General features: G+C 53.7%; 2 protein-coding genes and 1 non-coding gene across 3 annotated transcripts; 1 reads left to right on the top strand and 2 right to left on the bottom strand.

Moving 5' to 3' along the window:
• Window positions 1-472: 472 nt before the first annotated feature.
• On the bottom strand, window positions 473-7478 carry LRRC20 (leucine rich repeat containing 20). Its single transcript, XM_066191781.1, has 4 exons — window positions 7314-7478; window positions 6365-6514; window positions 4732-4899; window positions 473-1042 (listed from the first exon to the last, which is right to left on the bottom strand). The coding sequence occupies exons 1-4, from the start codon at window positions 7393-7395 to the stop codon at window positions 891-893; spliced, it is 552 nt and encodes a 183-aa protein (XP_066047878.1). The 5' UTR covers window positions 7396-7478; the 3' UTR covers window positions 473-890.
• Window positions 7479-8158: 680 nt separating this feature from the next.
• On the bottom strand, window positions 8159-8230 carry TRNAE-UUC (transfer RNA glutamic acid (anticodon UUC)). The gene has a single exon. It is a non-coding gene; the product is annotated as a tRNA-Glu (tRNA).
• Window positions 8231-8365: 135 nt separating this feature from the next.
• EIF4EBP2 (eukaryotic translation initiation factor 4E binding protein 2) lies at window positions 8366-11797 on the top strand. Its single transcript, XM_066191780.1, has 3 exons — window positions 8366-8544; window positions 9228-9404; window positions 9486-11797. Exons 1-3 carry the CDS (start codon window positions 8406-8408, stop codon window positions 9515-9517), a joined length of 348 nt encoding a protein of 115 aa, XP_066047877.1. The 5' UTR covers window positions 8366-8405; the 3' UTR covers window positions 9518-11797.
• The last annotated feature ends 1776 nt before the right edge of the window (window positions 11798-13573 follow it).

Raw genomic sequence — 13573 nt, 5'->3', positions numbered from 1 at the left:
GGAACAAACAAGGGAGATGTTTAAACAAGGCGTTTTGAGATAACACCTGGGGTTTCTCCCAGGAGTTGTTGGGTTTTTTATTTTTTTGCAGGCAGCCAGCTGCTAAGGGACATGGGTGTGCTTGGTAGTGGCCTCCCTGCCACCGAGAAGCCACTCTCTGCAGGATATTTCTTCCTGGGAAGGGAATCAGCACAACTTGCGGACCCCCAGGACCCGAGAGGTGAGCTCACACTTCTGGGGACACCCGTGGGGTGAGCAGCATGTGGGGACCCCCTGGCATTGTGTCACTTTGGTTTCCACGGTGAGAAAACAGAAGGGAAGAAAAATTCCTTGGAAAACAAGGATTTTTCCAGGGAAATACTGCTTGGGTCTGAGAGAATCCAGCTGGAGGCTGCAGTGAGCAGCTGTACGAATGGGCTTCTTTAAGGACAAGACTGGTAATTTGAATTTAATCACATACAAACCCCCGATGTAACAGTAAAGCATTTAATCAGGCACTTGGCACACCACCATGTCAGCAATTCCAGGGAGAACCCTTACAGCCGCAGGGATGCCCTCCACCACCCTGGCTGCTCCTCATCACTGCCCACGTGGGAGGGTGAACATCCAGACCCCCCCCAGCTTTACCCAAATTCCCACCACCTGTGTTGCAGCTCCTCTGCATCCCCAAAACACATAAGCAGCAGATTGCCAGGCTTGGGGTTTGGCAGAGCCATCCCATCATAGGGGAGCCCTGCTGCTTGCTTTTAATTTAGGAAAAAATGAGGCACTTGCTCGGGTTCGGGACCCGCTGGCTCTGGCTTTGGGACAGAAACGGGGGCGTAGCAGGGACTGACCTAAGCCAAACCACTCTGGTGGACAGTCACCCCTCGGGACAGCCCGGGATCCTGTCAGGCTTTAGGGATGGGCTCCTCTGGAGACAGCAGCAGGTCGAAGGGAACGAGGGGCCGGACCAGCAGCCGCACCTCGGGGCCGACGGGGTTGGCCCGCAGGTTGAGGCTCCGCAGCAATGCCATGGAGGCCAGTTTATCCGTCGGCACCTCTGGAAACAGAGCACGGAGGTGAGAATCCCTCCTGGAGAGGTGGAAGTGGTGAAAGCTCCTCTTGGTGGACAGCCTGCAGCAAACCCTGCTCCTGCCTGTCTGCAGGCTTTGATCAAAACAGAAACGCAGTGAAATATTAATTCATGCAGCTGCTCAGGCAAACGGTTGTCGTTTGGACTCGATGTTCTTAGAGGTCTTTTCCAAACTAAATGATCCTGTGATTCTAGGGAATGTGTCAGCAAGGTGCAAACACCAAGATATCCAATGTGGGCACTACCCTCCATTTCTCCCAGTCCTAATAAAACCCCTGCTGGGACACTAAATTGGGATGCAAAGACTTATTCCCTGATTTTATCCCTGATGTTGCAATGCCCAGGAGCCCTCTCCAAGCTAACAGGAGGGCACGTGGTCTTTGCCCTTGTTGGACAGGCTGCAAAATGGCTCTCAGCCATCAACAGGCACCCTTCTATTTTGCAATTTCCATGAATTAGGGTGGTTTGCTTTCAAAAACATTACATTTACAAACTCTGCATTAAAAAAAAAGGTGCAGCTCAGCTGGATGGTCCCAATGTGAATCCACTGAGAGCAGAGGAATGGGACCAATATGAAAACCTAACCTAATTAAGCTCATAAAAAGGTGATAGATTTTGCTACAATTCACAATACTTTTTGGCGTGCAAAGCCCACCTGTCTGATTTATCTAAACAAATTTATTTTTATTTGGCCAGCAAAATGACAAGAGCCTTTTATATCCCAGCTCCTGTTTCCTCTGCCAGCACCCGAAGCAGACTTGCAGTGTTGTAATTATATCTGGTAGATGATGATGTGATTTTTAAACCATTAAGCTTATTTTATGCTGGAAAAAGGCTCAAACACTTCAATGCCTTTGTTTTTTTTTCCCCTCTTCCTTCTTCAGAAAACGGTGCTATTTTCCATACACAAATTCCCTAGGAGTGCATATTTCATCAGACAGAGCTTCACATGAATTTTTTTAATAACTCTTCTTCATGGTGGATTTGTTCACTGCCATTCTCCTGTATCATTTTGCTTGGGTTTTTTTCCCCTTGAAGAACAAAAGTAATATCGTTGTCATAGATCTTCCTATTTAATCATCATCCAATGCAGTGGAGAATAAGAAGTTTAATCGTCCTCTTATGCAGTGTGATAAAGTTAAAAGTGCTTTCACTCATTTTGCTTAAGTTAGGGAGTTTAGTAAAGTATTTTGAGGACCAAGACCTTCCCAGGCTGGGAGCAGCTTGGCTCTGCACCTTAATTCCAGGTAAGGAGCAGTGCCTCACCCCTGGCATGAAGGGACAGGCAGAGCACACAGTGCAGCCTGTAGCTGTAGGGTTGTTGTGAGCCACAAATTCCTATAAAAACAACCCAAAGCATTCACTTGCTGCCTTCCCAATGGATGAGGCACTTGGATTTGAGCTTGAATTATTCATGCTGGCTTCACCAGCTAAGCAAAAATCTGGGAGGGAAAAAAGGTTTTTACATAATTAAAGCAGAATGCGACAATAAGAGAATGATACCACCGCCGTTGAATGGTCTGGGTTGGAAGGGACCTTAAAGCTCATCCAGTCCACCCCCTGGATGGAGGCAGGGACACCTTCCGCTATCCCAGGTTGCTGTAAGCCCCATCCAGCCTGGCCTTGGACACTGCCAGGGATCCACAGCGTGACCGTGTCAGTGTCTCATCACCCTCACGGGGGAGAATTTCTTCCCAATATCCCATCTAACCCTACTCTGAGTTTGAAACCATCCTCCTTTGCCCTATCTTGACATTCTCAGGAGGACAAAATTAACCACAGTTGCCCTCAGCAGTGACCTCCCCAGCCTTGGCAGCAATCTCAACATCACCCCTATTAAACCATTAATCAAGGAATAAGGGAAAGAGAAACTGAAGCTCCAGGCACCAAAACATCCCCATGGATTTGGGAGCTTAAAATGCTGATTTGATATAACTCTAATTATCAGGGAAAGAGTTAAAAGCACTGACAGTAATATATACATAATTACAGTCCAGGGTTGAGAGCTTATTTAGATGAAAAGGGTGGCTTGTGGCACTAAATGTGTCCTTTCACAGAGCCCACAGGCTCCAGGCAGGCATTAATTAATCTCCTTTCACTCCTGTTTCCCTTTGGAAAACAGTGCCTACCACTTCCAGCTCAATATGTCTTAGGAGGTCACTCAGCTGTTTCAGCAGGAGCTTTTAAATCGGTTTCGCAGCCCTGGCAGGAACCTGTCCAGCATCTCTGGGATGGCAGAGGAAGTCAGGTGGGACTGGCACAGCACCACAAACCTTACAAACACAAGCTCACGTGCAGGGGAGCCTGGAACCTATTTGGGAAGGGCTGGTAGGAGCAATGTGATACCCCAGGTTTTTGTTTCCTTGAAAAAAATGGGCTGAAACCCCCTGGACTTCTGGTCTCTACCTCTTCCCTTTCCAGAAAATGTGTAAAATAAGCTCACATCACCTATTTCTGCAGCCAGGCAGCGTCGTGTGCACTACTCAGACATATCCCTGCAACATTTTGGCTTGAAATTGTTAAACTTTACTCTGTTTTTGTTTTCCCCACATCTGGAGGACACCTCCCAGCCGAGGGGAGCCTGGTGGGAGGTGACCTGGCAGCCTTGTTCTCCTCCCAACCCAGGATCAATCCAGCTGGGTGCAACCCTGGATACAGCCTTTCCTCCCTGCATTTTAGCAGGGGAAAAGGCACCAAAAAGCTGTGTTCCCTTCTTGCAGCATCCTGCTCGCACAAAACAAGAGGGGAAAATGCTGTTTGGAGACCAGGTCGGATTGAAATCAGCCAATTAAACTCAAAAAGTGATGGAGGATGAACTAAAGGTGAGGCAGCTCTCTCCGGGAGGTGGGAGAGAAAAAGAGGGTGAGGAAAAGCTGTATCTTTCTCTGGCTCCCGTGGAAGCAGCTTTTAATTCGTGTTTCTACAGGCACAGCTGGGGAGCAGCTGATGTGAGGCTGTTAATAAACCTCCTGTTGCAGGGAGCAGCTTTCCCAGCAGCAGCTGAAGCGATCCCAGATAAAACAGCAAAACTGAGTGGACTCCGATATTCGCCTCCCTGGGGGTCCCTGGGGGCTGTGGGATGCTCCAGTCCAGGCTCCTTGAAAGTTGCATCCTAAATAAATCCCCTTTTATCTGAGTACAACAGCTGCCCCTTTTGCCCGGCGCTTGGAGACTCCAAAGCTTTTGCACATGAAAGATTTTCCTGCCGCTGCAGGGCTGAACCTCTCTTACCATTCCTTTAGTTTCATTTTTAGGGGATTTTGTAGCGTTAAACAGCTCCTGTTTGTTCTGGGAAACGTTCAGGTGGACTCGTGTCCTTGCTTAGCCTGGCAGCAAACATCCCAGCCCAGCACTCCTGGGGCCGAGTTCTGCAATCAGCTCTGCTTTTTTCGACGAAATCTGGGGATTTTGGGTCACCCCAGCTGGAGGTGCCTTTAAGAGCTACATCCACCCCAGCGTGGTGAATTGGGCAGCTTGAATGGGGCTTGATTCCCACTATACCTGCAGCGGCTTTTCCCTGGAAGGCGGTGAAAACACCGGGAAAGGCAAATAATAATCAGAGCCCTAAGCAGGCTCTGATTATTTAGCATCGCCCCCTCGGGTGATGCTAAATCACCTTTTTTTTTTTTTTCCCAGTGGGAAAAGTTCCTCCTCACCTGCGATCTCGTTCTCCTCCAGGTCGATGGTCTCCAGGGCGGGGACGGTGGCCAGGGGCTCCGGGAAACGCCGGAACCTGTTGCGGGAGAGGTCGATGGCCCGGAGGTGCAGCAGGGAGGTGATTTCCTCGGGCAGGCGGTGCAGGTAATTGCCCGCCAGGTTGAGCTCTGGGAAGAGAGAAGGGAGGTGGTGAGATGCAGGGGAAAAGGTGGGAAAAAAACTAATGCGTGGCTTGATTTACAGCCTCTGTCCCCCGCGGACTGCCAGGTCCATCAGTGGGATTCCAGCTCCAAAAATTGGGCGCTTTTTTTTTTTTTGCTGTTTTCTGTGGTTGCCATTGTAGATTCACCTGCTGGGAACAGCACGTTTAGAAGTGTTGGTTTCCTCAGGCTTTCCTAATTAAATTGGGCAGCCTTTTGCAAGCAAGTCTGTAAAAAATAAGGAATATTTCCTCATAAAGTCAGTGCAATTACCTCCTCAATGGACATTTGTCAAGGCTTAAGGCTAGCTCTCTATATTCATGTGCCTGAACCCCTTCTGAGGAATAAATGGAATGGTGGAAGAAAGCTTGTTAGATGTGAAAAAACATCTATTTTTCACAGTTTACCCATCTGTGATGCTTTCCTGCCCCAGAAATGAGCTCCTGTGGGGCCAGGAGCAGCCCTCCTGGGGACAGAACCCAAATCCCACTGTCCCAGCACCCTTCTCCAGTGACACAGGGCTCTTGGCACTATAAATACCCACACAAGCTGCCCTGCCCCTGCTAATACCTGGTATTTATAGGTCCTGCCTTATTCAGCCTGTCCCCAGCCCTGGGGCGTCTGTTCCTGCTGAGACTCAGCACAGGTCATCGCAGGAGTGATTGGCTCACTGGTGGAGCAAAGCCCTTGCTGAGAAACAAGGTCATTTTTTATCCCTTTAGGGCTTGTTGTGCTGTCTAGAAAATGAAAATTGATTTCCTTTACTCGATGTGCTTCCTTTCCCCCGCCTAGGGGTGTTCTCACAGACGATGCTCCGGCTCCAGAATAAGGGAAGCCTCCCCAGGCACCCACCACAGTGGCATTTGTGTGGTACGTTGTAGCAACAGAATTGATTTTAGAAGCTGCCAGAGCATCCCCAGTGCCGTCCTCAGTGTTCGACACCGTGGTGCTGGATGCTTGCATGGCCATTTTTTAGTGGATTGGCCTCTGGCTGCTTTTGCTGGGCTCATCAGGGAGGTGTCCCTGTGGTGCTGATGATCACTCCCATCTCCTGCAGTGATTAACTCTCACTGCTTAGGGCTAATTAGTCAGCACAGCCTGGATTGCCCCGTCCCTTCCATGGCCCGTTGTTATCCCCAAGCTGCCTTTCCTGTCTTCCTCCATCCTCAACCCCATCCTTGGAGGGAGCTGGAGGGTGATGATTGCCCCTGCAGCAGCCTGATACCAGTTTGGAAGGGTGGGTGGGAGCAGAACCAGTGTCCTCCTGCTTCAAGGGGCAGAAAGGATAAGGAAAAATGGATCTTTTTGGGGTCTGAACTAATGCTTGTAATGAGGTGTGAGCCCAGGGGAGACTCTTGGGTGCTTTGCCCCCTCTGCAGCAACCTGGGGGCTGCTGGAGTGTTCCAGAGGATTGGAAGTGGCAGTCCCTTACCTGTCAGCTGGCTGAAGGTGGTGACGAATCGGCTGGTGATGGACTTGAGCTCGTTGTTGGCCAGGGAGATGCGATGGATCCCCTCGGTGACGCTCCTCATGGCTTTGTAGATCCCAACAGGGAATGTCATCAGTTTGCAGTTGGCCAGATCTGCGCACAGGAAGACCCAGGCAAGGGGCTGATAACTTCAGTGCTTCTGCTCTCCTGTGTCCCTAATTCCTAATTCTGAGGGTAGCTGAGCAGCACAGGGATGCTTATTCCAGGAGCAGAGATTTCCCTGGGCATGCTCCTGGCTGGATTTCTCACGGTCACTTGTCCCATGGCAAGCGGTGGGGAGGGGAAAATATTTGGTTATGCTTCTCCACCTGTTTGTTTTGTCCCAAGTTGTTTCTGTTTCCCCTCCCAGGAAACGCTAGGGATGGAAACCCTGTATCCCAGCCCCAGGATGGGCTCTGCTTCCAAAGCCACTGTGGGGGCTGGTGGAGCCAGCTCCATCCTCCCACATTTCTCTCAGGAGAATGGGGAGAGCCTGAGCGATGAAGCTCCAGCTCCTGGCATACTCTGTCTTATATCCCAGGGCCAGGAATCCAGTGGGAATAAAAAGGAGTTCCTTTCATCTCTCTCCTTTGATGAACTGCACCCCTCTCTTGGGTATTAGCTGGAAAAGGGGAAATTGCAGGAAAACACAAATCTGACAAGGCAACACGGGGAAAAATCTGCTCCTGCCACAGCTCGCAAGGAGGGACACATCCCATGGGATTATGTGAACCTGCTCTAACTTTGCGGGGCTGAGGGCCCTGTGGAGGAGCCTTTCTCTTCTCCAGATCCGCGGGGAGGGAACGCCGACAGCTTTTTTTAGACTGTGGCAGTGAAAAATAGAGCCCTGCTCCCGGATACCCGATCCTTGTCCGGGCCCCGAGCGGGAGCCGGGACGGAGCGCCGGGCTTACCCAGGGAATCCTTTTTGTTCTCCACCGTGTCGTTCACCTTCCTGGCCACCCGGGCGACCGCCTCGCCCATCCTCTTGTGCATGCGGGCGGCCGGTCCCGCCGGGAATGCGCTTCGGACTGGGGGATCCAGGGCTGGAGGGAGAAACCAGCCACTCTGGCCTCTGGGAGAGGGATACTAAAAATAGCCGTCAGGATCAGTGTTCCCAGGAGAGGGAGGGAGGCTGTGCGGGGGCTGGCATGTCCCTCAGGGGTGAGATTCCCAGCTTTCCAGGATGGTGGTTTTGGGGTGTGTAGATGCATCCCTGGCTTGGGATATGGGGATGCATGCCCTTTCCTGGTTTGGGGTATGAGGATTCATCTCCTTTCTTGGTTTGGGAAATAAGGATGCATCGCTTTTCCTGGTCAGAGATATTTGGATCCATTCACCTTCCTGGTATTAGATATGCCATTTTCCCAGTTTGGGATATGGGGATGAATCCTGTTCCCTGGTTTGGGATATGGGCATGAGTCTCTTTTCATTGTGTGGGATATGGGGATGCATGCCCTTTCCTGGTTTGGCATAAGGGGATGCAGCCCGTTTCCTCATTTGGGATACAGGGATCCATGCCCTTTTCCTGGTTTGGGATATAGAGATGAATGCTATTCCCCGGTATGGGATTTGGGGACACACCCCCTTTCCTGGTTCGGGGTATGTGGATGCACGCCTTTTCCCGGTGACTTCATTCAACTCGCTCTAGCCAAAACATTTTGGCCGAAGGAACCCTGGACCCGGACGGAATGCCAGGACACCGCCACCACTACCACCACCCATTTACCTGCCCCCACGAAAAAAAAAAAAATCGGTCTTCCCACGCCGGGAGTCGAACCCGGGCCGCCTGGGTGAAAACCAGGAATCCTAACCGCTAGACCACGTGGGAGGCGCGGCAAGGCGGCGTGGCGCGGCGCCTGCCCCCTGTCGGCGGCGGGCGGGGAGGGGCGGGGCCAGGCCCGGGAGGGGCGGGGCTAGGCTCGGGAGGGGCGGGGCCGGGGCGGGGCGGGGCCGCTCCGCCTGCGCCGCTCGGCGGGGACAAAGCGCGGCGCCGAGCGGGGGCCATGTCGTCCGCAGGCGGCCGCCAGCCCAGCCAGAGCCGGGCCATCCCCACCCGCACCGTCACCCTCAGCGACGCCGCGCAGCTCCCCGCCGACTACTGCACCACCCCCGGCGGGACGCTCTTCTCCACCACGCCGGGAGGTAAAAGCGCCGCGCCCGCCGGGGCCTCCGGGGGGAGCGTGCCCGGGCCAGCCCGCCGCCCCGAGCGCCGCGTGTCGCGGGCGTTCCGTGCCTACCGCGCCTATATCCCCTCTGTATGGTGTTGATATGTAGCGCCTGCCGCCCGTTCTCCTCGCCGCACACGCGTGGAGATGTGTTTGTTATTTTTCCGGGACATACCGGGAGCGCGGAGGGTCCCGGCGGGGCGGCAGCTGGATCCCGGGACGGGTTGGCAGGAAGCTCCCGGTGGGACGCGGGCACTGCAGGGTCGGTGCTTCGGCCCTACCCCGCCCCGGCACCGCGGGGTCGTGACATGCCCCGTCCCTGTGCAGGGGAGAGAGGGACACGTGGTACTTCGGGGCGCCGCTTCCATCGGCATCCCCGGGACGCGCTCCCACCCCTGCCATGAGTTTGCCAGGTCTCTGCGCCGGGGCAGTGTTGATCACTCCGGGATCCAGTTGCCGCCAGGGTGTTTGGCCAGCGCCGAATTATCGCCTGTCGTGCCCAGATAAGAGCGGGCAGAGCGGCGGCGCGCACCCCCCAGCCCTCCCCGGCGATCTTTGGCGGAGAACCTTGGCCGGGGCGTCCGTCCCGCCGGGAAACTCCTTCGGCAAACACGCGCTGCCGAACCGGATTCCCCCACTCTCCTCCCGTCCTCCCCCCAGGCACCCGGATCATCTACGACCGCAAGTTCCTGCTGGACCGCCGCAACTCCCCCATGGCCAAGACCCCGCCTTGTCACCTCCCCAATATTCCCGGCGTCACCAGCCCCGGCGAGGCCGGCGAGGAGCCCAAAGCGGACGCCAACAACTTGAACCACCAGGAGGGCAAGCCATCCATGGGTAAGGGGGCTCGGGGTGGGTCAGGAGGGATTTAGGGTGAAGGATGACACCCCTAACAGTGCTCTCCTTGCCTCTTGCCAGGGGACGATGCTCAGTTCGAGATGGATATCTGAGCGGGAACCACGGAGAGGCAGCGACTCCCCAGACCTGTGCACCCCCCATTCGGCTTAGCAGGATCCGTCCCGGCGAGGCGGAGGTGGCAGTGGTCCCCACCGGCGTCCCCTCCCTGCCCTCCTCCCCTTTTCTGGGGGGAGTGCAGCTTTGCCTTCTCCCCCTTTGCCAGTGACAGGTCCCAGCATGTGCCGGATGGAGCATCCCTTCTGGATCCGGCCCTATTCCTCCTCTTCCACCTGGCCAGCAGCCTGATCTCTACCAGGCTTCTTTTTAAAACATCCCTTTGCCTCTTCTGCTGCCTCATGCCCCCCCCCCCCCCCCCCCAAAATTCCCCTCTTGTTACTCAAACCTCCCATTACCAGCAGCTCGGTGTTCTGGAGCTCTGTCACCCCCTTTTCCTCCTTCTCCTGGAAAATTTGGGCAGCCTGTCAGGAGGAGGGAGGAACACCACTCCTAAAATCATGCACCCGCTTGCATCCTGGGGAGGGTATTTTTTGAGTGTCCCTGGGATGTGTTGGCATTCAGCAAAGGACAGCATTGGGACCCTGTTCCCTTTGGTGCTCCAGGGGTCTGATGTAGTCCCTGATGGAATCAGCCAGCATGTCCACATCTCTTCTACTTGGATTTCTTCCATCTTGGTCCTCCAGCCAGGGGCTGTGTCCCCCACCCACCAGCCAGGACTCACAGCAATGTAGCCATATATTATAAAACTCCCTTGCTTTTATTTTTGGTACTCAAAAGGGGCACTTTACCCCCAATGACTTCCTCTGGGCTGGGGCCGAGAGCCTCTGGGAAAGTGCTTTGTAGTGCTCGGGGTTTTTTTTACCCCCCCAGCCCTTTAAAATGTGAATCCTACAGGGGGGAGATCCCTCTGGCACCACTGGATGTCTCAGGAATCACGGTGTGTCCCTGGGGGCTGTGGGGGCTCGCCAGACACCGCAGGGATGGGGTGCTCTCCTCGCAGGGTGCTGCCATCGATGCCATCCTCTGCTCAGTTTTCAGGATGGGATTTCTCCCAGCCGGATCATGCTGTTGTGGATGAAGCATTTCCACGTTACCCTCCCCTTTGCCAGCCTGGCATGGCGTGGCCACCTTGTACCTCCCCTGGAGATGGGATTTATTTTTCCCCCTCTCTCCATGCGACTCTTGCCCTGGGCCAGGCGGTGCCTGGCCACAGCGGTGTCAGGCTGCGCCCCCCAATCCCACCAGCCCCCCAGTTCTGATTTTTTTACTGCCTGTTGGGAGCCATCACCTGCTCCACAGCCTTCTCAAGTGCCATTTTATCAGCCCCCACCTGAGTGCCTGCTCCATCCATCCTCCTTCCCTCGCCCCCCACCTCGGTACCCAGCCCTGGGGGACCCGTGCTGGGGAGGGGGACATCCCACAGGCTTTGTGCACTTTCCATCCCGTAATTTATTTCTCTAGGTGTGTTTGGCACAGGGCGGCGCTGGTGGTGAGCTTCCATCTTCCAGCTGCTTTTTTTTTTTTCACAAGGAGGGGGCTGCCCCTCGTTTTGGGGGGTGGGGGGGGAGGAAGAAGCAAAAGCACAACCCCAGGGAACGGGTTGTCTTTCCCATCCTTTCCCTCGCGTGGGAGGTGAGGTGAACGCGGTAGCCCGGCCGCCGTAGGCGCACGAGTGAGTGAGTGCGAGTAGCAATATGTATATGCGTGTGGGTGGGTGGTGATAAGACACACACAAATATATATATTATATATAAATAAATATATTTTCCTTGAAGCGAAGATCCTAGGAGGTCGGTTAGGCCCTCGGATCGAGGGAGGGGCAGGGGCAGGGGGCGAGGACATCCTTGGCCACCGTGGATGCAGGGACCTGGCGCCCTCAGCACAGCTGCTCGTTTTGGGAAACCTGCTCTGCTAGCCAAAAATAATTAGACCATATCCAAGGACAACGTGACTTAATGGACAGGAGCCGGAGGGAAACTTTTTTTTTGTTTTGTTTTTTTTTTGGTTTTTTTTTTGTTTTGTTTTGTTGATGTTGTTTATTTTTTTTCTCTAAATGCCCCCTTTCCCAACCTCCTTGTGTCTCCGTTCCCCATCCCAGCAACTTTCTCCCGGTTCTCTTTTGTAAGCGGGCTTGGGGCTGAGCAGGGAGGGAGTGCCTGGCCTCGCCGGGGTGTTCCTCTGCTAGTCAGGGGATCCATTTGGGATTTCTGTTGTTTTTTACCGTCTCTTCAAGCAGGTGTTTGGGAGGAGAAAAGCTCTCGCCAGTGGTTGCTGTTACAGTGAGATCAATAAAGACTTTGGTTCTTCTAAATCAAGGCGATTTGGACTGTGATTCGGGGGGTGAGGAGGATTTTCCCTTCCCTTTGGAGCAAACTCCCCTCGTGGGCTATCTCCCAGTCATGCCCAGAGAGCAGGGAAGGGTCAAACCCAGACCCAGCAGCTGAGGGTTAAATTGCAAAATGTCAAACAGAGAGAAGCCTGATTTTCCCATAGGTTTCCCGTGTGCAAAACTGCCCCGAACTGATCATTTGTCCTGTCTCCAGTGGCTGCCTCGTCCCTGGAGGTCTTCAAGGCCAGGTTGGATGGGCCTTGGAGCAACCTGGTCTGGTGGAAGGTGTCCACCAACCTTGGCCTTGAACCCTTCAGGGATAGGACACCGTTAATATATGTTATTACATTGCAATATATTTTTAATTTTTTTTAAAACTAGGTCAGTCTCTTTTATACCATTTACTGTAATTGGGGAGGGGTCTGAGGAGCAAAAGCCTTTTCCCTCATGAGGGCAGCAAGGGGGTATCTGTCCCCTCCCTCTGGCTACAGAGGGTGCCCCCAAATTTTTGTGGGGCCACCAGCATCACTTGGGGATGCATCCCTTGAGGACACCTCAGCTCTGTATGTGAAATACCACACCAGCAGATGACATTCCCAAAGCATTCAGGTCCCAGGGGTGAAGCTGGGAGGGTGTTTCCAAGGACTGGGGGGGCCTCTTGGAGCACCCTGGTTTGGCTGCACTCGGAGTGGTCCTGCCGTGACCTCCCGTGGATTCTGCTCATATTGCAGCAGTTTGATTCTGCAGCGTCAGGGAAATTTGGAGCGTGCGTACGGAGAGGAACACTACGGCAAAAATCGCTGACGAGGCATTTGAGAGCTTCTTTTCCCTGGATCTGGTTTTGCCCGTGCAACGCCTGTGACAACTGGTTCCCTCCCAAATTTTGGGGTGTTTTTTTCATGTGTTAATCCCAGCTACCGAAGCCCCTGTAGTGAGGGCTTTGTGTGTGTCTCCCTGGGTTTTGGTGTGCTCCTCCCTAAGGAGCTTCTAGATACTCATTTGGCATCTTAAAATGGAGAATTAAAGTCAATTTTAAAAGTTACAAAATTTCAATCTAGGACTGTAAATGCAGCAGAGCAGCTGAGGGCAGGGTATTTTGGCTGAGCTGGATGCTGGGAGCCTGGCTAGGATCTCGGATCCTGACGAACAAACTTTCCAGCCCTTCTTTCCAGCTGTTACCATTTTCGGACTAGCTCTGGGCTGCGTTTACATTCCTGGCCCTCCTTCCCAATGCCAGTGAACGTGTTAATGCCGTTTTTCTCCTTTTCCTTCTCCCTGCTGGTGTCCTATAAACACTGATTTGGGGCAGCACGGCAGCCGTGGATGGTGCTGGGTGTGGGCAAGGCTGTAACGCTGGGGTGGCCCAAGGGGAGTTGGGGTTGGGGTCCTACCTGGGGGGCTCTGAGAGTCACTGTTTTAACCCAAATGGAATATGGGAAGGCAGGTGGGAGCTGGAAGGCTTGGGATTTTACGGATTAGCTAAAATACATCTTTGCTTGGCAGTGAGGGAAGCCTGAAGTGGCCTGATGGATTCACTCTGTGCCGTGGGTGGACTCCGGGCAGGAGATGAGCAGAGCTGGACCTGCTGGCACTGGTGAGGCCATGGCAAAGGCCCACCACTGTAGGGTGCCTGTAGGGTGCTGGGAAGCAGCTGGGTGGGCAGCAGCCTTATTCCCCAGGAGTCTGAGTGGTCTGAGCAAGGAAGGACAGCTCTGAGACTTGGGGGTCTGGAGCTGCCCTGATGTTTCCTGTGGAGACAGGC

The sequence above is a fragment of the Chamaea fasciata genome, unplaced genomic scaffold (genome assembly GCF_029207755.1).
Source record: "Chamaea fasciata isolate MVZ Bird 193981 ecotype frontalis unplaced genomic scaffold, bChaFas1.0.hap1 SCAF_9, whole genome shotgun sequence".
In the NCBI taxonomy this organism is placed as follows: Eukaryota; Metazoa; Chordata; class Aves; order Passeriformes; family Sylviidae; genus Chamaea; species Chamaea fasciata.
Note: the sequence above shows the minus strand (reverse complement) of the source record. Positions and strands in the feature narration are given on the sequence as shown.